The sequence below is a fragment of the Chamaea fasciata genome, unplaced genomic scaffold (genome assembly GCF_029207755.1).
Source record: "Chamaea fasciata isolate MVZ Bird 193981 ecotype frontalis unplaced genomic scaffold, bChaFas1.0.hap1 SCAF_17, whole genome shotgun sequence".
Classification (NCBI taxonomy): domain Eukaryota; kingdom Metazoa; phylum Chordata; class Aves; order Passeriformes; family Sylviidae; genus Chamaea; species Chamaea fasciata.
In genome coordinates, this window is record NW_027094102.1 from 2,392,481 (window position 1) to 2,417,608 (window position 25,128).

Genomic DNA, 25,128 nt, shown 5'->3' on the forward strand with positions numbered 1-25,128 from the left:
AGCGTTCAGCATTTCCATCAAAACACGGGGCAAGAAAGACCCGAAATAAATCAGAAATTTTCTGAAATAAATCAGGTTCGCTTTTCTCTCAACGCACGCTGCTTGCGAAACGTGATGAAACCCAGATTTTATCAACTTTTTATCGGAACTTTTATCAAACTTGTTGCAACTCTTTTCTTCTTTTAATGTTAAACGCACCCATTTTGCATTTGCAATTCTTTTCTTCCCATACATCGAGCTCCAGATAATCACTCTAATTAAAAACACGTTAAAAGCCAACAAACACAGCAGAAATATTTTCTCTTTTGAAAACCATGGATAATTCCCTCCCATATCCACTCCTTTGATGCTTCATGACACTTTTCTCTTTTGCTGCTCCGACGTTTTTCTCTTCCTGCCAATGCAAATCTTATGTATTGATTATTTCCTATGGCATTTTTGGCAAATACATGACATTGGCCATAAAAAGCATTATTTTATTGTCCTGCTTAGTGGGGACAATAAAGGCAAAATAAAACACTCAGATACTTTCTTCTTTACATACTTAGGTTGCAATGTTTTAATAGCAAAATAAAGAAGAATTTGTTTAAATATTCCCCTCTGTGGGTAACAGCTCCTCATTTCATTACAAGATGTGTGAAGCATTCTGTAGAAATTAGATCGAGAAAGTTAATCATTGAAAACGATAATTAAAACTGGGCCAGCAGCTGGGGCATTCAAAGGAAAAGATGGAAAAGAGAAATTATAAAAGGTCAAATGTGGGTTTTTTCTCAATATATGGGAATCTTAAGATAAAAAAGCACAGAATTGAGAGGCTCGTAAGTGATCTGGGATATTACAGGTCAAATACCACTTAAAATGACGCATTGAAAATTGAATTTCTCTCAAAACCAAGGTGTTCTTCTGCCCAGGTGAGATTGGCAAGGTGCTGCTTGTCAGTAAAGAAGAAAAAAAATTAAAAATTGTTTCCTGGAGTCCTCTTTCTGTCACCTCTCCATAAAATCTGTGTTCTTACGGTGTGACTTCAGCACGCGCCTTCCTGAACTCACTGATGAACGAAGAGATCCACCCAAAGAGTTCCTGCGAGTCCAGGTCTGGGGGCTCCCCAAACTTCACCTGGAAATTGGAAATAAAAGGAATGTTTAATATTTAGTGTATCTGAGTGTTCTCAACCATGTCCAGGAGCTTCATGAAATTTAAAGAGCAGAGAAAAGTTAAATACCTCCATTGTTATTAATATTAATATAAAGAAGAAGAGGAATAAGAGGTAAGAGAAGAAGGGGAAGAGGAGGAAGCTTTGAGCTGTCTGAAATCTCCAGGGAGCTGAGATCCAAAATATCCCAAATAAAAGTGATCTGAGGAGTTGTCATTGGACCACCTCAGTAACCTGGGTTAATCTCTCTGGCTGGGCTGCAAATCTCCAGCTGAAGAGGAGAAAAATCAGAAAATCCTGAAGTTTCCTGGCTCTGCAGCTGGGCAGATGAATCCATTCATTAAAGAAAACATGGACAAAAATGTCCCAATCCCAGGATCAGGATTTTTTTCCACTTCCAGAGGTTATCACTGCATTTCTATCCCTTTCCTTAACATCTCTGACCACTGTTAAAGATGGGATTTTCTTTCTTTTTCTCCAGCCAGTATAAATATAAAGCAAGTAGGAATTTTTTGCACTCCTTTCCCCTCCTTTCTTCCCTTTTTCCAAAAAAAAAAAAGAAATGTGGGTTTATTTTCACTGCATTTTAATATGATTCATACCAGCACGCTGCTATAAAGCTTCTTCATTTCCTCACATCTTTTTGACAGCTGGGAGAGATCCCCTTCATATTTCTGAATTAAATCCTGTAATAAAATAAAACCTCCTAATTTGCTGTGGGAGCACACGATTAAAGCAGGAATTAAACAGCAGCCAAAACAAAAATCATTCAAGGCGGAATTTTTCACGTCATAAAAATTTCACATTTCACAAAAGAGGAGCGCGCGCGCACATTCCCCTGCAAGTATTAAGGCATCAAAGACAAAAATAATAAAAAAAATGAAAAGTTGATGTTGGAGAATTTTAACTGCATTATAAAATCATAAAACCTAAGCTCATTAAAAGTGGAAGAGCCAGAGAAGCATCACAAGGTCCTGATGTTTGGTCTTTTTGCCTGCGCAGCAAACCCTGCCAGTTTCAGGTCCTTAAAGGGCAGAAAAAGGGCTTTAGAAACAAGCCTGGGAATAAAATCTCTTCATTTCAGCTTGTCTGGGACACCCACGTTTTCAACAGCTTGCAACAACTTCAAAAAAACATTTCAACACCCAGTGTCCCGCCCGTGTCCCTTCATGCTTCCAAAACCATCGCACAGAACGGCACAAAGTCCGTGTTTCATGTCTGCTCTTCCTCACATCACTTCCCAAGGACACACAGGATTCTGCAGACTCCAAAACCACTGTCTCAGATCAGGATTTTGAGGCCAAAATTCAACTGATGCCACAAGAAGCAGAAGCATCCTTTATTGACTTCCTCACTTTCTCTATCAGTGTCTTCCCCAGTTTTCTTTAGCTAAACACTCTTTTTTTTTCTTTTCTTTTTTTTTTTTTTTTTTTTTTTTTTTTTTTTTTTTTTTTTGGCTAATTTTGAAGCAAGAATCAGTTTCACATCAGGGTTTTTCGCATGTAAAAATGTTTATTGAAGAGTCTCACACGGGAGCTGGGGTGGGGAACAGATCCCACCCTGGTCCCCAGGTGTGAGCACAAACTCCCAGGTTACTCCTGCCTTACTCCAGCCCACAGGAAGGTTTTGTGGCTGATTTACCTTTAGCTCCTTGCAGAATTGGGTCTCCTGGGCTGTTGCCTTGCTGGCTTTGGGTTTAATGAGCCTCCTGCACTGGATAAGGTTCTCCAATTCTTTTTTTAAAACTAACAGAAGGGAAAAGAAAAGGAGGAATTTTCACCAGCACGAAGAGGTTCCTGTCCCTCCTGTCGACTTCGCTGGTGCTGGAGTCTTTTTCAAAGAAGGAAACCAGCTTGTTTCCAGAAAGTTCTTGAACTCCAGGAAGTTTTTCTTCGCCTCCCACCTCCCAGAGACTCTCCCAGCCATCCCTTGTACCACTTAACTTCTGTATTTTATGATAAACTCTATTTACCACGACCAATACATTTTATTTTTTTTTTTTTTTTACATTTCTAAACCACCTGGACACACTTCAATATTTCTTTTTTTTTTTCTTTTTTTTTTTAATGCTTCACAGTAAAATGGCAGGTTAAGCATCTCCATGGCAACACTTCACCTCAATGTTTTGAACCTTTAACTCTCTTTACAAACTACAAAGAGGTGCAGCGAGAAGCTGTTCCAAATGGCTGCACAGTGCATAAAGATCTGCCTGTGAGTGAAGAGACCACATTTACATACCATCAACCTCAGCACTGAGGCCCTTCATGGACGCTGGAAAGGAAGAGAGAGGGCAAAATCATGATAATAATAATAATAATAATAATAATAAATATCATTTATACAGCGAGAACGGGAGATTGGACAGAAATTGAAGGGCTTCATTTTATTTTTTGATTATTTTCCACCCCTTTCCCTCCTCTCACCATCAGGGACAGCTTCAAACTCCGCCAGCTCCTGAGGAAAGGTGGCCAGCTCGGGCTGGTGCAGGAGGATCTGTTCCACCAGGGCGTGCAGGAGGGTGAAGGTCCTGTCCCTGCCCCTCAGCAGAGGCAGCTGCAACAGAGCACAGCACACACACTGAGCCGCCAAAAAATAAATAAAACACGAGGGAGGGACGGCAGAGGCGCCGAGAGATCCCAGGTATGGAAAACAACGGAATGAAACTTCTCCTCTTGCTGTTTCACACGCGTTCCTGGTTCAGAGCTGGCGTCTGCAGCTCAGAAAATTCCTCATGCCAAGCGATTTTAATATCAGGGCAAGCAGCGTTTTGATGTTCTGCCTCATTAGAGGCACAGCAAATTCAGCAGCACAAAGCCGGCGCTGCTGCCTGAGAGGGGCAGCACAGCTTGTGATCACAGACAGGACAGAATTCATTGTGAGACGGGGTTTTGTTCTCTGTAACCCAGGGAAGGTGGTAAAATGCGAGCTCCTCATTAGGAATTATTTCCTCTCCACACTCAGGGAGAGTTCAAATGAATGGCAAACAAACCTCAGAGTGGGATGACTTTAATGACAAAGGAATATTTACTCACTTTGGCCAGAGACGACAGCCGGAATCCTTTGGCCCCCTCCTTCCCAGCTCTCTCATTCAGGTGGTTCCCCATGGCCAAAATGTACTCCAGGACGGCAACAAACTTTGGGCAGGACTGCAGCTGCCTGCTTGCTTGGGTGTTCTGGATTATCAGCTGAAACACACCAACCTTCCCTCAGAGGGAGCGAAAACGTGGATAAATCCGTGGGGTCTGTGCCTTCCCTGGGCCACCCCTCGCTGTCCCCACCTCAGGTCCCTCCCTTGCCCAAGGACGTGTCCCTGTCCAGGTCCCTCCGGGGTTTTCAGCCAGTCCAAACCCCCCAGGACAAAGCTGTGCTGGCACAGCCACCCCAAAAGGAGTCACATCCTTTCAGCCCTGCCAAGGGCACTCCAGCCTCCTGTGCACGAAAAAGAAAAGGGTTTTGCTCTTTGGTTGCCCAAATTCCAGGGATCAGGGGAAGCAGAGTCTGGAGCTCCATCCTCCGCCTCCCTCCCTTCCCTTTACACCAGCTCGGCGCTGTTATCGAAAGTGCTGTTATCAAAATTCTTAGCACAGTTTCCCCACAAGGAAGAATGATAATTTCCTGTGCTCAAACCCAGAAATTCAGTTTTCCCAGGGAAGCCACCTCCCTTCGAGGGCTACAGGCACAGGAGGTGGTTTTGTTCTCAGTTTAAAAAAATTTGTATTTTTTTAGCACCGCACCTCTTTTCGTCAGTCACCAACATAAAAATTAAAAAACAGGGCGAGGATGAAGCACATGAAAGATGCTGTTGAAGCATTTATAGCACAGCTCAGGGCCAGAGGGTGCTGAAAGCCAAGATTCACGTTGTCCCTTAGGATTTTAGGTGGTTTAAAAATAGGTGTTAGCATGCATAAGAACACACTCAGACACTAATTAGCTCTTCAGTGAACATTAAATATCCATCAAAGCAAACTGTGCACTGAATAACTTTCAAATATTCAATATTTGGCCTCAGTGGAGGACAGCAAAGGTGCAGCTGCACCAGGCAGGGTCAGGAATCTCTGCTTGTCCCCTGTGCTTTCCATCTGTTCCTCTTCGGAGCTCCCCTCACTGTTCCCGTGGTTTTGGTCACAGCCAGGCAAAGGATAACGACCTGATCTGTCAGAACTTTTCACATTTTTATTTTCATTCCCACACAGAACAAGGGCAAAACCTCTGAAATGTTTTCCATGGGGTGGAAATTCTTGTTTTCAATCAAAGCGTGGACAAAACCTGGCAGGAACAGCGGGACCCAGTCACCAGACTGGCCCTTGTTTATTATTTGCCTCTCCCCACCCTTAGGTCATCCTGGGAAAAGGCAGAGAGGGACTTGAGCTCTGCTTCCCAAAAGATTTCAGTCCAGAGCTGTAATCCTTAGAGGGAGCAGCTCCTTCAGCCTTCAGGAAATGATAAATCTCTTTGAGATTTGTCAAATAAACCTCCTCTGTGTCTTAGATTGATTCTTTCAGCTCATGGGGCCAGAACATCCCCACAAAGGGAATTGAATTTTAATGGTGAAATTCACTTCTGTCTTATCACCGGCCAGAGAAGGAGAAAAGTTGAATGACTCCAAATGAAATTTTGAACATCTTTTCCCCCTTCTTTTCTCCCTCTTTCGTGGAAGTTTATTCTACTGCCACGCCCAATATCTTGTAATTTGGTGGAACAAGGATGAGATTAAACACACGAGTGGGGGAAAAAAACAAACAAAAAAAAAAAACCAAAAAAATCCCCAAAAAGCAAAACAAAACAAAACAAACGAACAAAAAACCCAAAAACAAACAAACAAAAAAACCCCAAAAAACCAAAAACACCCCAAAAGAATCCTCCCAAACTCCACAGCTTTGAAATCTGCGCTGAGGTGATTTGACCCTCTCTTTATCAAAGCTGACCACAAACACACCATGACGGCTCCTTATGGAAACACCTCCTGGAGCCAGATGTTTTTGGCTCTACGAGGGTTCAACACACTCTGAGGGTGTCCAGCCCTCCTCAGAATGGCTCAGGATAATTGTGAGGTGGCTCTTCAGGTGCGTTTGTGAAGCAAAGGTTTTAAGGAATGAGAAAATAGCAAACAAAATAACAAATAACAGAAACAAGAGAACGGAGCCGAGTGTGGGCGCCAGAGAAGCCTCTGGCTAAGGATGCCCCAAAAAACACCTGAGCACCTCTGGGCTCGTTATTAAATACACAATGATCAAGGAGGGACAATTTGTCTTGCTGCCAATGGAAACTAAAGGTTTTGAGAAACATCCCAAAGCTCAACCAGTGCCCCTGCGCTGGCTCTGGGCCAACCACGGGAAGAGAAACACGGAAAGTTCTGGTGCTCCTCCTCAACAGTCAGGGGTGTGGTAATGCACCCCACACCTCCAGCAGGGGCTTCCAAAGAGGGAAAGAGTCTCAGTTTATCTTTAGACGTTTTAGGAGGTTTAACTGGAAAGTTCTGCGGGTTTCTCGCTGTAATTGGCTCGAGCCAGCCCAGAAGTGTGGATTCGGCTCCGGGAATGTGACTCAAAGCCTGTTGTTCATCTCGTTGGGCCAAGGGCCAAAAAGCCCACCTAAACTGTTGAGTACTGAAGAGAGAGAACAAAGAAACTCCACGCTCTTCCAGGTGTTGTAGCAAGCAGGAGACTTGTCTCTATACTGTGCTCAGCTTTGCCTTTGTGTTTGTATTGTTTTCTTTCCTTATTAAAACCTTTCTGATTTTTCAAGACACACTCGATGGTGCCCTCTCACTAATTAATATTAGCCACGTCTCTGCCAGGCTGGACCTCCAGAGGTGTGGGTAAAACCCATTCAGGGGTGAAACTGGAATCCCTTTTCCTTCTTTGGAAGCGTTTGCTCAGGTGTGGAAATGCCCTGGGACATCTCCTGGTACTCACAGGCTCCAGGTCTCTGATGCTCTGGGGGAGCTCACGGACACTGAGCAGCAGATCCAGCCTCTGGCCCAGCTGGGGGATTTTACACATCTGCACAGAATCCAGCAGAACCGGAATAAAAACTCACAGTTATGCCAAAACATGCACGCACCTTTCATTATTTATCCAGAAGTTCAGCTGTGCCATTGTTTGCCCGGTTTCTGTGCTCATTTATTCGTTTTATTCTTAATCCTGTGGGTACACTCTGGCACATACCTATAAATGCACTGCGTGCTCCTGGGCAGGCATTCTTAAAATCAACAGCAATTCATTCTTGTGAGCAAAACTGGTTAAATACACCGAATTTTATAGATGGTGGCTTCTAGATTTTTGGGAATCTAGATTGAGGTCGGGATAAATCAGTTCCTACTCTGTAGGGAGTAGGAGTGTGACTTGGAGACACAAAGGGACCCACAGTTCTCTTTTTGTTATCTACCTGTCTGAATTCTTCATCAGAATAATCCTTTAATTCTGATTCTGGGAGAGATTCATGAATTTAGGTTCTAAACAACACCTTCTCGCAGTGTTTTTAGCTTGGAGAATGTCCTAAAAGCAGGATGTGGTGTCTTTCAAAATTGAAACTCCTCGCTGTAAAATGAATAAAAATAAATAAAAGCATCACACCTCACCTCCAACATAAACTGGTCAACCACGTGCAGCTCAGAGCAAGACCCCTTGAAGGACAGGTACCTTTCTGCATCTTTGGGGGTGGGCAAATACCTGCAAACAGAAAAATCAAAATTAGGTGTCCTCTTCCCCCTCATTCTGTATTCTGATAAAATGATTATTCCATTCCTTGCCCTGGAACTCCCTGCATTTTATGTGGTTTATGTGTTTCATATTTATGCCTCATCCTGTGTTATTTGAACCAACCATGGGATGGGGAGCAAGAGTGACCTGCAGATCCCTCTGGATATCTGGGAATGCCTCTGTGTAGGGAAGGCTTGAGCAGAGCCAGGATGTCCAGAAAAGTGCCAGAGAATTTAGAATGACAGAATGGTTTGGAAAAGGTGAAACCAGGGGACAGAGGAGTTCAGGCCCTGACTTCCAAGGAGGTTGGATCCTTTCTTATCTCTCTTATCTTTCTTATCTTTCAGAGATGAGACTGGTATCACAGAATGATGCAGTTTTACACCATGACAACACAGACTCCGAGCTTCAGATGGCTGAAAATGACTCCTTGATTTTTGGGATGTGTCTCCCTTTTATACAATTCTACACAGACCAATCCGATTGGTGACACAAAGACAAACCTCTTCAACCACATTGGTCAGAGCAGAGGGACGTCAAGAAGAATTCCCTCCTAGGAAAATGAATGAATAACATAAATACAGTTACAAAAATATTTCTCCTGGTTACAGAAAATCCCCTGGGAAAAGAATTTCAGAAAACCAAAACGCCTCAGGCACAAACCAGGGCTACGACAGAATGTCCTGAGCTGGAAGTGACCCCAGGGATCATCCTGTCCATCCTGGCCCTGCACAGACACCCCAACAACCCCAGCCTGGGGCGGGGGGTTCTCTCCTTCATCCTGACTTTTACAGGGTTTTTTCCTTGCTTAAACAGTGACAGCACAAAACACAGACCCACAGCTCCCTCCCTCCTGCACGAGGTCACGGAACATCCTCCAGGGCCACAGGTTTTTAGGAGATCGGTGTCTTCAAACACTGGGAAAACAAACACAGCAGCACAGCCGCCTTCTTTCGGAGATGCTCCTGCCTGCCTGGGCAGTCACTGGGGGCATCCACAGCTCTCCTTCAGAAAAATGGAATTGATGGCGGAGCTCCTGTGTGAGGAGCGTAAAGAAGCTGAAATAAGTATTCAGGTCTCCTCTCTTTTCTTTCTCTTAAAACAAACTTCTAAATTTGCAGCAAGAGTGATTAAACATTCATGGGCAGAGCTCTACGTTTCCAGTAAAAGTCAGGGGGTTTACTCAAAGATGGAAAAAAGCAAATATTTTAGCACGTTAAGCGCAGGACAAACACTAAGATTTATTTTACTGTTGTCAATAATGAATATGACGTTTCAATTGTAAAATTGCTGGGGCTTGAATTAACTCAATACTGTAGCAGATTAAAATGTAATCCTTTCAGCCCACTCTACCATCAAAGAAAAGAAAAGAATTTTCATTTAAAAATAAGTGAGTTGTTGGCAAATGAAAGGGTGTTTACTCATCATTAAAAATAGTTTGAGCTTTTAAGCAAATTCATAGCAGGTCTTTTTAAAGGTGACAGCAAACACCTTCATTTAATCAGAAGTCTGATGCCCCATAAAATTCTTTAGCTGCATTATGCATAGAAAATGGAACTAACAGATTATCTGGAAGGTTTAAAGCTTAAAGCATTAAACAATGGGGGCCGCGAGAAGGGAGGCACAAAAACACGTGAGCTCATTCCATAAATATCATTTTACATGAATGCAGCTCTAATGGAATTAGAACAACAAAAGAGATCCCCATTTCTCTGAAAGAAAAATGAACTTCAGGGAGACGTGGAGTGCTTTGCTGTTGAGACATGAGGATAAAGAACTATTCAGAGATGGAGAGGTTTCCGGAGCAAATTCATCCCTGAAGTTTCCAGTGATATCCCAGCACTTCCACTGGGTGCAGGACACTCTGCTCCCCGGTCACAGCCTTGAAAACGGAATTTTGGCTTTGACTTTTAAGGATTTTTCACTTTCCAACAGTAGGATTTCCACACTGTGCCCAGGATCAGAGTCTCTGACAGAAACAATTTGCACTGAGGGGAATTTTCCAGCCCTGGACTAGTTTGATTCCTGTTCTGCCCGTGAGTTCTCAGTTAACTGGAGACCACAGCTCCCAAAGGTGAGATTTCCCACTGGGACACCTCAATTTTGGACCCTGCTAAATTTAGGTTACTTTTGAATTTTGATAAATTTAATTTTTATAAAATTTAAGTGATAATATATTTGTACCCTATTAATTTAAAGTTTTAACATGCGGGTTTTATTGTTAATACAGTTTAAGGTTCTTTTAGCCAAAGTTGACTCATGTTGAGTTGAAGCATTAAATGGAGCGGGAAGCTCTTCAGAAGTGCTGAGTGCCCTCCCTGTGTGGCGCCAAGGCCAGCACAGAGCCCTGGACCAGGGAAATTTGGGAGTGGTGATGCTCCATGAGAATTCCTGTCTGCTCCTTCACTTTTCCAGAGCCTTGGGAATCCAGTCCTTCATTTTGAGATCAATCTCAGCTGCTTCAGTCCCCCTCAAAACTCTTGGGGTGGAAAAAAAAAAATGCAGCTCCCTTTCAGTGCAAGATTTGCTGGTGGATTCATCGATTTTGGCAGTAAATAATAATCCCAGGGACAGAATCCTTGGAGCCAGAGTGCATCGTTTGAATCCTTGAAATTATACAACACAACAATCAATATCCCTCACACAGCCCACTGCTGGGAATACTCCCTCAGCATTATTGCCATCAAAAAAAGACATCAAGGAAAAAAAAATTATATTCCAAGCTTCATTGCCATTATTATTATTATTATTATTATTATTATTATTATTATTATTATTATTATTATTGTCTGATGGCAAAGAGCCCAGAGGCCATAAATTAGTGATGCCACAGCAGTTTCAGCAGCCTGAAGATCCTGGGCTGAGTCTGCAGAGCCAGGACTGAATCCTGAGCAGCAGAGTGGTGCAGCCCTGGTTTGTGCCTGAGGCATTTTGGTTTTCTGAAATTCTTTTCCCGGGGGATTTTCTGTAACCAGGAGAAATGTTTTTGTAACTGTATTTATGTTATTCATTCATTTTCCTAGGAGGGAATTCTTCTTGATGTCCCTCTGCTCTGACCAATGTGGTTGAAGAGGTTTGTCTTTGTGTCACCAATCGGATTGGTCTGTGTAGAACAGTATAAAAGGGAGACACATCCCAAAAATCAAGGAGTCATTTTCAGCCTTCTGAATCTCAGAGTCTGTGTGGTTGTCGTGTGAAGCAAAGTCAGAGCAGGTCCACGACTTCCCTCTGAGCCGAGGTGGGAGCAGGGGACACCCTGGGAAATGGGGCTGCAGAAATCTCCTTTCCTTTGCCTTTCCAGGAACAGCCCCGTGGCACTGGAGAGCACCTCGGTGTCCCAGGCATTTCCCTGCAGTTATTTCCTGCCCAATTCCAGCTCTGCAATGACTTATTTCTGTTCTCATGGAGCCTTTAGGGTCAGATTTTCAGCAGTCCCCCCGGTGGGGTGAGCCACCTTCCACCAGATCCTAATTCCTGTGCACCAGAGTGGGGTTTAACTGGGAGAGCTCTGGGACAGCAAGGAAATACCTTCCAGGATTCAAAAAAAACATTTCAACACCCAGTATCCCGCCCGTGTCCCTTCATGCTTCCAAAACCATCGCACAGAACGGCACAAACTCCGTGTTTCGTGTCTGCTCTTCCTCACATCACTTCCCAAGGACACACAGGATTCTGCAGACTCCACAATCACTGTCTCAGATCAGGATTTTGAGGCCAAAATTCAACTGATGCCACAAGAAGCAGAAACATCAATTATTTACTTCCTCCCTTTCTGTCTTCTTTTCCTCAGTTTTCTTTAGCAAAACACTCATTTTTTGTCTCATTTTGAAGGAAGAATCAGGTTCACATCAAGCTTTTGCATGTAAAAATGTTTATTAAAAAGTCTCACATGGGGGCTGGGATGTGGAACAGATCCCACTCTGGGATCCCTCTTCTTTCCTTTCTTTTTACTAGTCTCAAACTCTTCAAAAAGTTAAAATCCAGTTCCTGTGAATTTCACCTGGAATCTGCCCAGTTTTGTTAAAGCTGCAGAAATCTCCACTCTGCTTTAAACCCCCAAATTTTTGCCACCCAGACACACAAATATTCCCAATATCCCATCAACCTCCTTTAGCTCTTGCCTGCCTTCCTCCTCTCCACACCAACTTTCCAAACTTCATTCGCAGAAGGTTCTGCCTTCTCCAAGAGGTCCCAAACCCCAAAGAATTCCCCCCAAAATTACCGTCTCAGTGCCGTGATCTGCTCATCTGTGAGCCCGCCGCTCTCCTCGTGGATGATGAACAGTTTGTCCTTCAGCTCGCTCGGTTTGATACGGAAACTTTTGAGGAAAATGTCTGGAGGAAAAGGGATTCCTGGGTTACTTGGGAAGGAAAATCACTGAAGTTTCTCATCTATACTTAGCAGAATTAAAAAAGAAAAAAAAAATCCACAGAAAAACCCCAACAAAACAAACCAAAACCAAAAAAGACTAAAAAGAAAACAACAAAAAACCCACCCAAAACCAAACAAAAACAAACAAACAGAATAAAAAATATTTAGCAGCTGCTATCATAATGCCAAAACTCAGTCTTCATATTTTCTTTAAATTTACATAGCAGCCGTTAAGGAAAAACAAATCTGAGGATGATTTTCTTGCAGATTCCTGCTCCCTGTGTGGCAGAAATCTCTTTTTTCAACAAGAATCCATCAGAGAACTTGGCTTTTATTTGTATTTTCCCCTACACTGGCCTTGAATTTGGTGTGGGAATCTCTCAGAACTCTCATTTTCCCCTGGTGTTCACAACTCCACTCGAAATCCCCCAGAATTTTTAACCTACTGGCATTTTGGAGCTTCATCTTTCTATTCATTAATTTAAGGACTGTGGTTTGCAGCACTTGCAGGAAGATTAATCAGAATTCTCAGGATCAAATTAACTTTTGATCTGAGCAACGTCCATTATAATAAGGATATGCCGAAACTCTCAGAGATGAGGATAAGATTAAGAAAGGGATGTTAGAATGTCCCAGTGAAGAACACTGTAAGAGGAGCAGGATCAAAAGGAGGAATGGTGCTATTTGCAAAGCAAAAGAACGACATTTCCTCAAAGAAACTGCAGTAATTCACCAGATAAAAGTGCTATTACAAGATTCTTTTATCTGCACCAGCACTTTCCCGTCACTCTTCCTTTTAACCCTTCAAATTGTTAGTCAAGGGATGCAATAATCCCGAGTTATCCCCATTTACATTTCCCAATTAAAACTTTACACTCTCTCCAAGACACGATTTTTTTTTTCCTTATTCATATGCATCGAGATGAAATCATTAAAACTTCAGAACTGACTGCCCCAAATTCTTTACACGTGTAACCGTCTTAAAGCCTCTCTAGGTTACAGAAATCCTTCGTCGCAGAAATCAGAGTGCCCTTTGAAGAACAATTACTGCTGCTCCTTTAATACCCACCGCTCCTCGTCGAGGCAATTAAAACACCTTTACAATGTTTTATCGGGAGGACCAGGAGTGGGTGCTGAGCTGCTTCGTTAGCTCTGAAAGGCTGTCCTAGGTCAGGCTTGTCTTGGGTTTTGTAACCAAAAAGAAAAAAAAAATTATTCCATTCCATCTGTTGAAACCCACTTGGGGAGGTGTTTTTTTTCTTTAGAGGGAGGGTGCAACCGCCTTTCTGATAACAAGCCAAAAACCCTTCCTTGATCATTAAATACTTAAGGGAGAGCACCGAGATTTTTGGGGCATTTTCAGGGTGTTTTAGCAGCTGTAAAGGTCCTCCCTGCACTGTGAATGGCTTGTTCTCACTTGTTTTTTATGGTTCGTTATTTTCATCTTCACTAAAACCTTTTTGCTTTTCTAAACACCTCTTATCATGTTGTCTCACTATTTTTTATAAGGCATTTCTGAGGGGCTGCTGGCACCCCTCAGGTGTGACACACCTTCGTGGGACTAAAAACTTTCTGGCCCCACGAAGAAATTCATCACTGCCCCAGGACAGCAGCATCACAGCTCAGCTTTGTATAAAATCAAAGCAGCTTGGGGGGGGTTAGCTCTAGAGCATCCAGGGCCATGTTTGGAACAACTGAGTCATGGTTTTTTGGTGGGTTTTTCTTGTTTGGTTGGTTGGTTTTTGGGGTTTTGTTTTGTTTTGTTTTTTGGGGTTTTTTTGGGAGGGGAGGGTTGGAGTTTTTTGGGGTTTTGTTTTTGTTTCTTGTTTTGTATTTTTGTTGTTGTTGTTGCTGTTGTTTTGTGTGGAGGTTTTTTGTTTTTGTTTTTTTTTAAACCAAGAGAAAAGCACCGAATTAAAAAATGATTTGCACACAGCCTTGATCGCTGCCTGTGGAATTGCAAAAAGCACAAGCAGCAAATGCAGGCAGAGCTCAGCCCAGGCTCACAGAGAGCAGCACACAGCCCCTGTTCGTTCATCCACTTACTGAAGTTGTGTGCAACTTTTCTGTCCAGCAGGATGTGCTGACTCCCTGCAGGCTCAGTGCCCAGCAGCACTGCTGCGTCCTGGATCTGGAACTGCTCACAGAGCCGGCACACATCTATTTTCCTCTTGCACGGGTCACACGATCCCCAGACGGATTTTTGAATCTAAAAATACCGGGAGGGACACGGGGTAAACAAAAAGCCAGAAGAACAGAGGCCCTTTGTTCCAGACAAACACAGGGAGGGGCGTCCAGGTCATTCTGTGGCACAGTTGGATCCTTGTAACTGCCCGTGTCACACAGGCTGCAATATTTGGGTTTTGGTTGGTTTGGTTTTTTTCTTTCCTTTAACGGTCTCATCCTCACCTTGTCCCAAGGAACGACATCCCAGTGGAAGGCTTTGGTTCTCCTGGCTGCCGGAGAGAGGCTGCAGGGCTGTGGGAGGGCAGGTGGGGCTGGTGGGGGCTCAGCCCTGCCCGGGGCAGGTGACAGAGCTGGGGCTGGGGCTGTGTGTCCCTCTGCGCCTCCTGCCAGGGATGCTGCGGGCTGCCTCAGGCTGCTCCTTGCAGAACTCCCCCCAAAATTGGGACTCTCCTCTTCCTGCTCGTTCAGAGGCACGATAAATTCCTCGTAATCAGCCTCGGGGTTGGAGCATCCTTGGTTTCCCGGCTGGGTTTCCCCGCTGCCCGGCTGGCAGTGCCTCTCCAGCAGGGACAGCCACTCCCTGTGCAGCCTGACGGCGACCTCGGGGCTGCTGCTGCGGGCAGTGGGGGGAATCCGCAACCTGGAACGGGAAAATGCCATCGAGGAACGCCAGGAAGCGTAAATGACATCCTGAATAATGATAATAATAAACATTCTGCCCAACACAGGTTGTAAATAACCTGTAAATAAAGCGGGAAGTGTAAATAACATCCTGCCTCTGGGCACTTCCAGGGATCCAGGGGCAGTCACAGCTTCTCTGGGAGTCTGTACCAGGGTCTGCCCAGCCTCACAGGGAGGGATTTCACCCCAGTATCCCACCTCGACCTCCTCTCTGTCAGTTTGAAGCCATTCCCCCTTGTCGTGACACTCCATCCCTATAAATTGTCTCTCTCCGTCTTTCCTGCAGCTCCTCCAGGCCACGATGGGGTCACCCCAAAGCTTCTCCAGGCTGAACAATCCCGATTCTCCCAACCTTCCCTCACAGCTGGGGGGGTCACCAGTGCCAACCCCAGTTGGGACACTCAGGCTGGGGACGTTTCCTGTGTTGGCGGCAATAATTTAATAAACGATGAATTCCCAGCTGTACTCACAGGTAATGGTGGTCTGCGGTGTGAAGGGAGAAGGTGCTGCAGGCGCTGTCCCCGCTGACCCCCAGGCTCCCAGCTGCCAGGGGAACCGTGGCTGCAGGGCTCCTGCCCCCCAGCCCCAGGCTGTACAGAGCCAGCTCTCCTTCCCGCAGCTGTGCCAGGCACCTGAGGGACGAAGGGATGGACACACAGCTCATTCCTGGCTGGATTCTTATTTACACAGCCTGGCCCTCGTTAAAGCACCTCCTAAATGTCAATAAATCTCCACGTTTTTACAACATGCCCCATGGAACGGTCAAAAATATCAATAGTAGAAGACAAAAATCTCGGAGATGTTCTTATCTGAGAGTTTCCTGGGCTTTGTCTGGCACCTAAATAAAGTGTGACATAAAATCTGAACAGTCTGCCATGCCCAGTGAGAGGTAAAATTAATTCTGACCATCAATTAAAAATCACCCAAGTCCTGGTAATTTTTTACCATGGCCATGCTCCGTCCCTCCCTCTCCATTTACTCCTCTTGTTTGTTTGGGATGGTGGATCTTTGGGACTCTGAGCTTTTAAAGGAATCCACCTGTGACTGAGCAGTGACAAGGCTGCAGTTTCTGTGTCTTCCAGGTTCCACTCCACCAAGCTACAAACAAATCACCAAGTTTAGTTCCCAACCGTCCAGTCCAATGTCCCTCTCTCTTGGAAACCCAGTGGGAATTCTGGAGCCCCTCATTCCCAGGAGCCACTTGGCAGGAAAAGGTCAAAGTATTCTGCTTTTGAGGGCTTCCAGCAGAAGTGGCTGTGCCAAAATTTGGGGAAAAGCTCGTTAAATTATAATTAATCCTGGAAGAAATTGCCGGAGCATTCAGAGCTTCCAGTCCAGCAGAATCCTCTGCTTCAGCTTCTCCTCTGGAATTCTGCCCTGATCTTTATAACAAAGGCCCCAGCAAGAGGTTGGGTTTTACTGTGGTTTTTTTATTCTTATTTAAGCTTTTGCCTTCTCATTTTTCTGGCGAGTTTCTGCATTTTTTTTATCATTCTGGCAGTTCTAGCAAAACTCTCTTTCCCTTCGCTCTCTCTTCAAGGTGTGGCTGGTTGATGAAGGTGTTCTATGAAGAATCTAAATAAGTTTAGCTACTCCAGAACAAATTAAACGTAAACCATAAATTGCATCTATTCCCACACAAACAGTCAAAGTGATAAGGATTGTTTAATGGAGCTGGCAGCGCTATTGATCTCTCCTTTCTTCCAGGCAGGGACTTACGGATTAATCAGATCTCCAGATGCTTCCACCATCACTTACTTTTTCAAAATAAAATAAAATAAAAGGAGGAAGAGAGAGGATTAATACCAAGAAGAAAACAGCAAGGGCTTTGCTTCGCAAGATAAACAGAAATCAATTTTTGTTTGTTAACAAACCTGTTCAGTGTTGCAAGGTAACAAACCCTGGGCACACTCGAGGATGGTGTTTACAACACATACAGTGGTCGCCTTTTCAAAGCAATTAAAATCATTTGCTGTGAACTGTGAAGTCTTTTGAGATAATTGCCCTGTGCAGATAATTACAATGTGGATTTTTTTCATTAGCTAGACAGAATTTTTTTTTCCTCTCTCTTTCTTTCTCTCCTTTGATGGTTTAAGAAATTGCCAGGTGTTTAAGGAGCTGTCTCAGGGAAGGGTGGTTGGTTTGCAGAACGGAGAGCAAACCGTGGAAAATCACTGGATTACTGAGAATGGAGGGAAAAACCAAGAGAGAAACAAAGTCCCAGCATCAAAATCGTTGTGAGCACCATCACCACGACAGATTTGTGCTGCCAATACTTCCAGCAGGCTCCAGATCACAACTTTGGTGGGGTTTTTTTGGGTACCACTACTGCACCGACAGCTCGTGCAGATTGGGCATCTACCTTTACACTTTAAAAAAAACAACTAAATAATTAAGTTATTATCAGCACATTCAAATCTAAATGCATCAATCAGAAATTGTAACAAAACCCAGGGTTCATACTTCACCCATTCAGCGGAGGTCGAAGTGTTCTGCTGCAAATCCAGCAGCCCTTCGTGGATCACATCACATTCTGCAGCTCTCCCAGGGCAGGACTCCGCTGCTCTCTTGCAAGAATTGCTCTGTATAACTCTGCTCAGCAGGTAGATTATCTAGATAATAAGTGGCAGCAGGGAGAGAAAAAAAAATGTTTCCACGTTAATTCCCTCGAATGAGACATCAATATTTGGATTTTACAAGTACAAAGCCACAGTCAAATGGGCAAAATAAATCAACAGAAAATAACCCAGGTCTTTCTATGATGCAAAACTACTTAACTGCAATTTGGTTTTATGCCCACAGTTCTAAACCTGTCAACCTAAGGAGAACATAATTTTACTCTGAAGGGGTTAGTGGAAAAAAAACTTTTTAATTCATATACAAAGCAGTCCAGGACAAAGTTTCTGTTCAGCTCAGTTCTAGCCCGAGCAGAACTCGACTGAAAATCTCAGACAATGCTCAAAGATGAACCGCTGGGTCTTTTCTCAGCATGAGGACGATCCTCATTCATCCATAAAATCGGGCATTTTAAGAAATACTTTATGCAGAGAACACAAAGTGCCTCAGAAGTTCCAATTAGGATTCAGCTGTGCACATCACCAGCTTTGTTTGCTTGTTTAAACACTCCCAGGGCAGTTCCACCCACACTGTGGCTGCAGAACTGCCCCCACGCTCACATCTCACCTCGAGCTGGCTCCACACCCCCAGCCCTCTGAGCTGTGCCCAAATCCTGAGGCCAACCTCCATCCTGAGCTCACATTCCCTTTGTTCCGTGCCGTCCTGGGTTGCAATATGTAACCAGAAGTGTGTATTCTATTTGCCACCTGCTGAAACTGTTTGGGGAGGTGTTTTTTCTTTTCTCCTTTATAACCCATCCCTCGTAACTCCAGAGGGGAACTTCTGTCAGTGGCCCAGCTGTTAAACCAGCTGGGGCTGTGCTCTTTATCCCTTCCAGGACCCATCCTCCCTCCAGGGGGTATCTGCTGTTCATGGGCCATCCAGGCTCACTGCAGGGCTGATACAATCCCATCATCCCATGGGGAGATGCTCCACCCAGGGGGAGGAGCCCAGCATTCCCGCCTGGATCACACCTGGCATTCAGAACACCAGCACAGCCTGTTTGCTCTGGATTCCCAGAGGGAGCCCGGACCCATCTCAGCCTCACTGGATCCTTCTCCGGCATCATCTCTGCTCCAACAGGACCACAGCTGGCACTGCAGGAGGATTTATCTGGACTGACACCAACACCCTGACCAACAGCGGGTCAGGTCATGTTCTGACTCTCAGTGTTAATAAGGTTTTTTGTGGGGTTTTTTGCTTTTTTTCCCCCTACTACTACATTTGTATTTTTTAATATTCCTAAAGAACTGTTATTTCTACTCCCACATCTTTGCCTGAAAGCCCCTTAATTCCAAAATGATAATAATTCAGAGGGAGAGGGTGTACATTCTCCATTCCAAGGGAAGCTCCAGCTCTCCCTGGCAGTCACCTGTCTTTCCAAACCAGGACACATTTCCCAACACCCACGGAATGAACCCATCCCTCCTCCTGTGCCTGCACAATTCCCAGCAATTCCTGGCACCTGCTGGGGTTTACAGCAGTGTGCTTTACAAGCTCACCTTCCTTTTATCATCCAGGGACACGGCCTCCAGCTCATAGTCCTGCCTCCCGTGGAACACGATGCTGAAGCGCCTCCTCTCAGAGTCCTCGCAGCCCTTGACTTGGGAGAAAGGGAACTGCTTCTTAATTATCCCTTTCTCGATGTTAAAAATGGTCCTGGTGTTGAAATCAAGCTGCAACGGAAAATTCTGCATCACTTGGAGCCATTGGTAAAAAAAAAGAAGCATCCCAGTATAATCACATGAAGGTGTTTAGATAGAAGATCGGAATAAATAAAATTAAATAATTACATTTCACCATCAAAATATTACCCAGTGCTTGTTTTAGTCACCAAAAAACCTCCAGATATTCCTTGTAAGCTGTGTTTCCACGCATCTCTTTTGACAAATATGCATCAATTTATCGCTCTGAAATATTATTTCTTTTTTAAATTCTCCTTGTCTCACAAAACCCAGTGCAGAAACTTCCCCTCCAGCACAAAGTGAGGCAGAACCACACATTCGGTTCCTCACTCCTTCAATCTCTGAAATGCAGCTGGTTAGAAAAGCAGTTCTGAGTTAAAGGTTGAAATCTTGTACGTGCAGACCACACCACCAAATGCCCACATTGCGGCCTTTCCCTCTGTCCTGTCTACAGCAGGAAACCTCCAAAGCAGAACCTTTCTCATGATTATCTCTGACTTTTGAAGGCTGCTGGCAATTGGAGAACTGAAATAAAACTAATCCGGATTCCCAGACTGATAACTTCCACATCGACCACACGTCTCTCCATTTTTCCACTTTATGTCTAAACAAATAATCTTTTCATTCCAAAAAATTGGTAGATAATGCTGGAAAAATTATATTTTTGTAGAGGCAAGATGTAGTAAATAAGAATCGCCCTGTAGCATGAATGATTTGGACTCGTTCATTGTCAAATTTTGTCCAAATTCTTCTTGTGTCCAAACTACAAGAAGTTTTAGCGAAATCCAGGAAAAAAACATGAAACCTTTGTCCCTCACTTCATGGAAGAACAAATCACCATCGGATGTTGTTGACAGAAGTTTGCTTTAATATATTTTTGTACGCTGCACCAAAAGTGAGAACCTTTAAAGTTACCTGCAAAATTCGCTTCTGCCACCGGTAGTGTTTGTATTTGTAGATAATGAAGTTAAACTGGGAGGCAGTTAGCAAATCCTGTGGATCCTGGAAAACAGAACAGGGATCAGCAGCACATCCCAGGCTGGGATAATGTTTGGCCACACAAATGCAGCTGTTCTCAGGGAAAATCCCTCTCTGTGAACAAAAACAACACTGGGGCCCTGCAGGAGAGGTCCACATGGAGACAGATGGAAGCGTCCTCCTGGCTTTTGTTAATCACCTTAATGAAGATGGGGACAGAGCTTATTCACAATAATTAATAACGGGGGTGATGGCTTCACACTGACAGAGAGTGGGCTTGGATCAAATATGAGGAAGAAATTCTTCACTATGAGGGTGGTGAGACCCAGGAAAAGAGAAACCTCCCGGTGCCTGAAGGAGCCGCAGGAAAGATGGGGAGAGAAGGTTTCCAAAGGACGGAGTGCCAGGACAAGGGGGCGTGGCTTCACAGTGAAATTGAGGAGGTTTAGATGGGATATTGGGAAGAAATTCCTCCCTGTGAGGAGGACTGGTTGTCCAGGGAAGCTGTGGCTGCTCCTGGGTCCCTGGAAATGTTCCAGGCCAGGCTGGACAAGGCTTGGAGCACCCTGGGGCAGTGGGTGGTGGAACAAGATGAGCTTTAAGGTCCCTTCCAACCCAAACCATCCTGTGATTCTGCAATTCTATCATTCTGCCCCACATTTATTCATCCAGGACTCATTACTCCCCTTGGAATAACAACCCTGGCGTGGATTTGAGCTCCTTAATCCTGGTCACGCCATCGGTGTAGGCACAGCATTTCCATGGGACACAGGACACAGGCAGCACCAGCCAGGCATCCCTGTCCTGTTTGCTTGGGAACTGGGCTGGTTGTGATTCCCAAACCGGGATTGTATCCTTGAAAGCAACCCAGGCACGCTCCTCACCTCAGCAGGGCCCTCCAGAACATCTGGATGTATTACAAAATACATCAAAGCACCGGCCTCACCTTTTCAGCGTACACCTCCTTCTGTGCCAAATGCAGAGCTCCCTCAATGCTCACTTCTTTGTTTTTCACCATGTTCATAATTTTGAGGATTTTCTCCTGGCTTAACTAGAAAAGAAAAAAAAAAAAAGAAAAGTCAATCAAATGTTTTTAGAGACTGTTTTTTTCATCTGGCTGTAGAGGACACAGAGTGCTCGTGACACAGCCACGGCAGCTGCCATAAAAAAACACAATTTCACTCATATTTAATGTTCTACTGACAACCCGACCAGCAAATATAATCTCCCTTTGAAACCCGGTGAAAGTCCACAAGATATCAAATATACAGGGGCTTTTACAACTTGAGAAGGTGTGATGGTAATATCTGGAGATAGAACTGCCAAGGAGGAAACCTTTTTGAGGCAGAAACCCCGGCAAGAAGTGGAAACATCAATTTTGCATGGAAGCCTGTCTCATCCTGTGCGTAAAGCCCAGCACACGGGACGACATGAAAGAAAAATCAGCAACATTTGAAATTTTCAGGGTGGAGAGGGGGGCAAACTGCTGCTGGTACGGGGAGCTGCAGCTGCCACGGGGACTTTGGTGAAGCACATGAAAAGCCAGCGTTGCACTTCCCCTTTTTCTCTCACCAAAAGAGGGGCTTGAGCTGCCAATAAACTCGATTTCTGTCACTGCTTAGTGCAGCAGGTGTGGCTGTGATGGCAAACAGGAACCAAGCAAAGAAAAACGGGCGAGGGGAGGCAGCAGGGGCACGGAGCTGCAGCTGTCACACTGGCGAGGGACGGCTTCGTGGAGGGATAAACAATAAATAAAACAACCTCCCTTGGAGACGGAGCCCAGGGTCCCCCCGTGTGACAGCCACCTCTCGGCAGAGCAGCAGAGTTTGGAGCCTGGCGGTTTTACCAGCACAGCTCAGGAACTCGGAGGTTGTTTTTTTGGTTTTTCTTTTTTTAATCCAGACTCCAAGATCCAATGTTCCCCGTGTCCTGAGAATGATTTCACCACCGGGAGAGATTCCAGTGATTTCCAGTCGTTCTTTTCAAGCTCTCCAAGTGCAGAGCACAGGGCAGGATGTGCAGGAGCAAGGGAAGGGCAGGAGGGGTGGGAAGAAGCAGAAGGATTGGGAAGGGGCCAGAGGGGTTGGGAAGGACCAGGGGGATTGGGAAGGAGCAGGTAGATTGGGAAGGACAGGAAGGTTGGGAAGGACAGGAGGGTTGAGAAGGGGCCAGAGGGACTGGGAAGGGGATTCCCCAGCAGATGGAGATGTTGAGGACCTGCCCTGCTTTTCCTACGCCCACCACTCCCCACAAACAGAGCAGCTCCCCTGCTGAACAGCCCCGCAATGCAGCCCCGCAATGCAGCCCCGCAATGCAGCCCCGCAATGCAGCCCCGCAATGCAGCCCCGCAATGCAGCCCAGCAATGCAGCCCCGCAATGCAGCCCAGCAATGCAGCAGAAGGTCCTCTTGGGGCCACACAGGATCGCTGAGGTTGGAAAAAACCTCCCAGACCATTGTGTCCAACCTGTGATTGATCCCCACCGTGTCCAGCCCTTCCTTGGCCACCTCCACCCACCCAAGCCGCACAGACACCCGGGAATGTGCCCCATAAAAACTCCCAGTCCCAGTCCAGCAAACCCCCAGGTTCCCCCTTTCCCCAAGCCTCACTACACCCAACACCCTTTATTTACCAAATATTTATTATTTTCCCAAATATTTATTATTTTCCCAAATTTCTGCCAGCTCGCCCAGTTCCTGGGAAAGGGGCTCACACACTCTGCACGTTTTTACAGCCTCCAAATGAAACCGGGAGCAAGAGAAATACATGGTTTTTAAAGGTTTGCCTAATAAAAAAATACTTATTTCTTTTCAATGCTAACAGAAAGGTAACTGATGGCCCAGCTTGGAGCTGCGAAGGGAACGGGAGCAGTGAGGGAGGAGGAGGGAAAGCTGCCTGATCATTCATGCACAGGAGGTTCCCTCAATGACCTCCCCGCTCGCTCGCTGCTGGAATTTTAAAGGGCCTCACATTCACACCTCGCATCGGGGAGGATCGGGATCTTCACCAGGCGATTCCCCACCGAACGAACGGGCTGTGTGTGAATAAACAGGAATATGGATATATTTGTACTGAAAAATGCGATTGCCTCAAGGCAAAGCTCTGCCAGCTCCGAAGTGCAAGAGCTGTTTATTCAGGATAGCAGCTCCTGAGACGAGGCTGGAAACTATTTTTCCCTGTTAGGCCTTTTGGAGAAAGGTTCAAAGAATTTTTTGCAGCACGATGACAATTTTAATTCCATTTTTTTTTTCAAATTTAATATTTTAAGATATTTTCTTTAAAAAAAAAACTGCAGAAAGGAAGACATTCAAGTCAATACTCAACTCTTCCTTCTCCTTACCTTCACCAAAGTCTCCCCTGGACTCAAATGAATTTCTGCCCAAGATGTGAAAGAAACAGGGAACACGTCTTAATTTGCTTAATAATGGATGAGGGGAAAAAATGTTCACAAAAGAGAAACAAATCATTCTGTGCATTTAAATCCCGGCAGGTTTGTTAGGAAGGCAGAGCCCTGACAGAGAATCCATCCCCGAGGAGCACACGAAAGGAACTGCTTGGGGCAGGGTATTTTTAACAGCACATTGTTGGGTTTACACCTCTCTTCACTCTCTGCACATCTGGAAACAGATGTGAGAACATTTCCAAAGCCAGAAAAGGCAAAAAAAGGCATTTTTCAGCTCATGAGAGCTGTCAGAATTATCTGTCAGAAGTCTGTCTGGCTCACTTAGGTTGTTGACAATCATGTTTCATGGTATTTTCACTTGCAAACAAGACTTCTGTATCAGACCCTGACCTTTATCATTTTCTGTCTCTGGGGCTTTTCTCTCAGCACGACACAACTTTTGTAGTGTGTTTGTTTTGGCTATATTTTTCTTAAAAAGAAAAAAAAACTTGTCATATTATCCACCAAAACGCCGTCAAGGCCACTCCGCGTTATATTACCTAATAAAATGTGACTGAGCCACGCAAACTGAATGCTTTAAACGAGACTGAGTAACAAAACTTAGGGAAAAAAATGAAATTCTTCTAATACGAAGCAGGCACATTAAGGAAATACACGAGATTGTGTTAATAATGCCCTCACCTGCCGGGTTAAAGCAGCTTGTTTAGAAGAGATTAAATTTTCATCACCCCTCCCCAAATTCAGTGGAGCAACACAAGTGGTTTGAAAGAATTCACAATTGAAGGAAGAGCGTGGGGCTCCAGACATTCTCTGGAAGGAGAGGTGAGGGTTTTATAATTCTTTTTTGGCCTGGTATAAGATGTGTTCAGTGGGGAGAGGGAGGAGATTTCTGCCTTGTTCTGGGGCCGCTGCCAACGCTGCCCTGCACGTGACCCCTCCCCGGCCTTCCTGCCTCTCCCCTGTTCCCTCGAAGCCTCCACCAGAGGCTTTGCATCAAGTCTGGACACTGCGGGAATATTTCTGGAATAATCTCAGGACTTCCAAGACCCAGTGAAGAAAAAAGAGTTAAAGCCGCATCATCCCAGCGATCCTGGAGCAGGGCAGGGGGAAGAACACGGGACACGGGCGCTGCTCAGGGATAAAGCTTCCCCTTCCCCATTTCTTCACTTTCACCACGTTTGGACTCGGCCCAAAACACACGGAATGCTCCCAGACTTTTCCAGGGGAGTTTTCTCCCAGCACTGGGGTACCTGAAAGGCCTCCAGCTTTAATTTACATGAAATCTCCAACCAGGTGACTGATGTGGTATTTTTATGTGGCAATACCATCTTTTGTAGCCAGGCCCAGAGACAGG

The 25,128-nt window shown here is 45.0% G+C and overlaps 1 protein-coding gene across 1 annotated transcript in view; it reads right to left on the bottom strand.

Annotated features, from left to right (window-relative positions):
* Nucleotides 1–455: 455 nt before the first annotated feature.
* Nucleotides 456–25,128, bottom strand: part of LOC136298422 (uncharacterized) — a 29,499-nt gene continuing 4,826 nt past the window's right edge. Inside the window, exons 2-17 of the mRNA XM_066199136.1 lie at nucleotides 21,319–21,423; nucleotides 20,310–20,396; nucleotides 19,212–19,385; nucleotides 17,557–17,705; nucleotides 15,564–15,725; nucleotides 14,635–15,052; nucleotides 14,272–14,434; nucleotides 12,077–12,188; nucleotides 7,734–7,824; nucleotides 7,069–7,155; nucleotides 4,186–4,338; nucleotides 3,577–3,706; nucleotides 3,392–3,424; nucleotides 2,795–2,898; nucleotides 1,756–1,839; nucleotides 456–1,116 (exon numbers count right to left, since the gene is read on the bottom strand). Of these exons, the coding sequence (XP_066055233.1) occupies nucleotides 1,012–1,116; nucleotides 1,756–1,839; nucleotides 2,795–2,898; nucleotides 3,392–3,424; nucleotides 3,577–3,706; nucleotides 4,186–4,338; nucleotides 7,069–7,155; nucleotides 7,734–7,824; nucleotides 12,077–12,188; nucleotides 14,272–14,434; nucleotides 14,635–15,052; nucleotides 15,564–15,725; nucleotides 17,557–17,705; nucleotides 19,212–19,385; nucleotides 20,310–20,396; nucleotides 21,319–21,423 (2,157 nt within the window). The 3' untranslated portion in view covers nucleotides 456–1,011. The remainder of the gene's footprint in view (nucleotides 1,117–1,755; nucleotides 1,840–2,794; nucleotides 2,899–3,391; nucleotides 3,425–3,576; nucleotides 3,707–4,185; nucleotides 4,339–7,068; nucleotides 7,156–7,733; nucleotides 7,825–12,076; nucleotides 12,189–14,271; nucleotides 14,435–14,634; nucleotides 15,053–15,563; nucleotides 15,726–17,556; nucleotides 17,706–19,211; nucleotides 19,386–20,309; nucleotides 20,397–21,318; nucleotides 21,424–25,128) is intronic.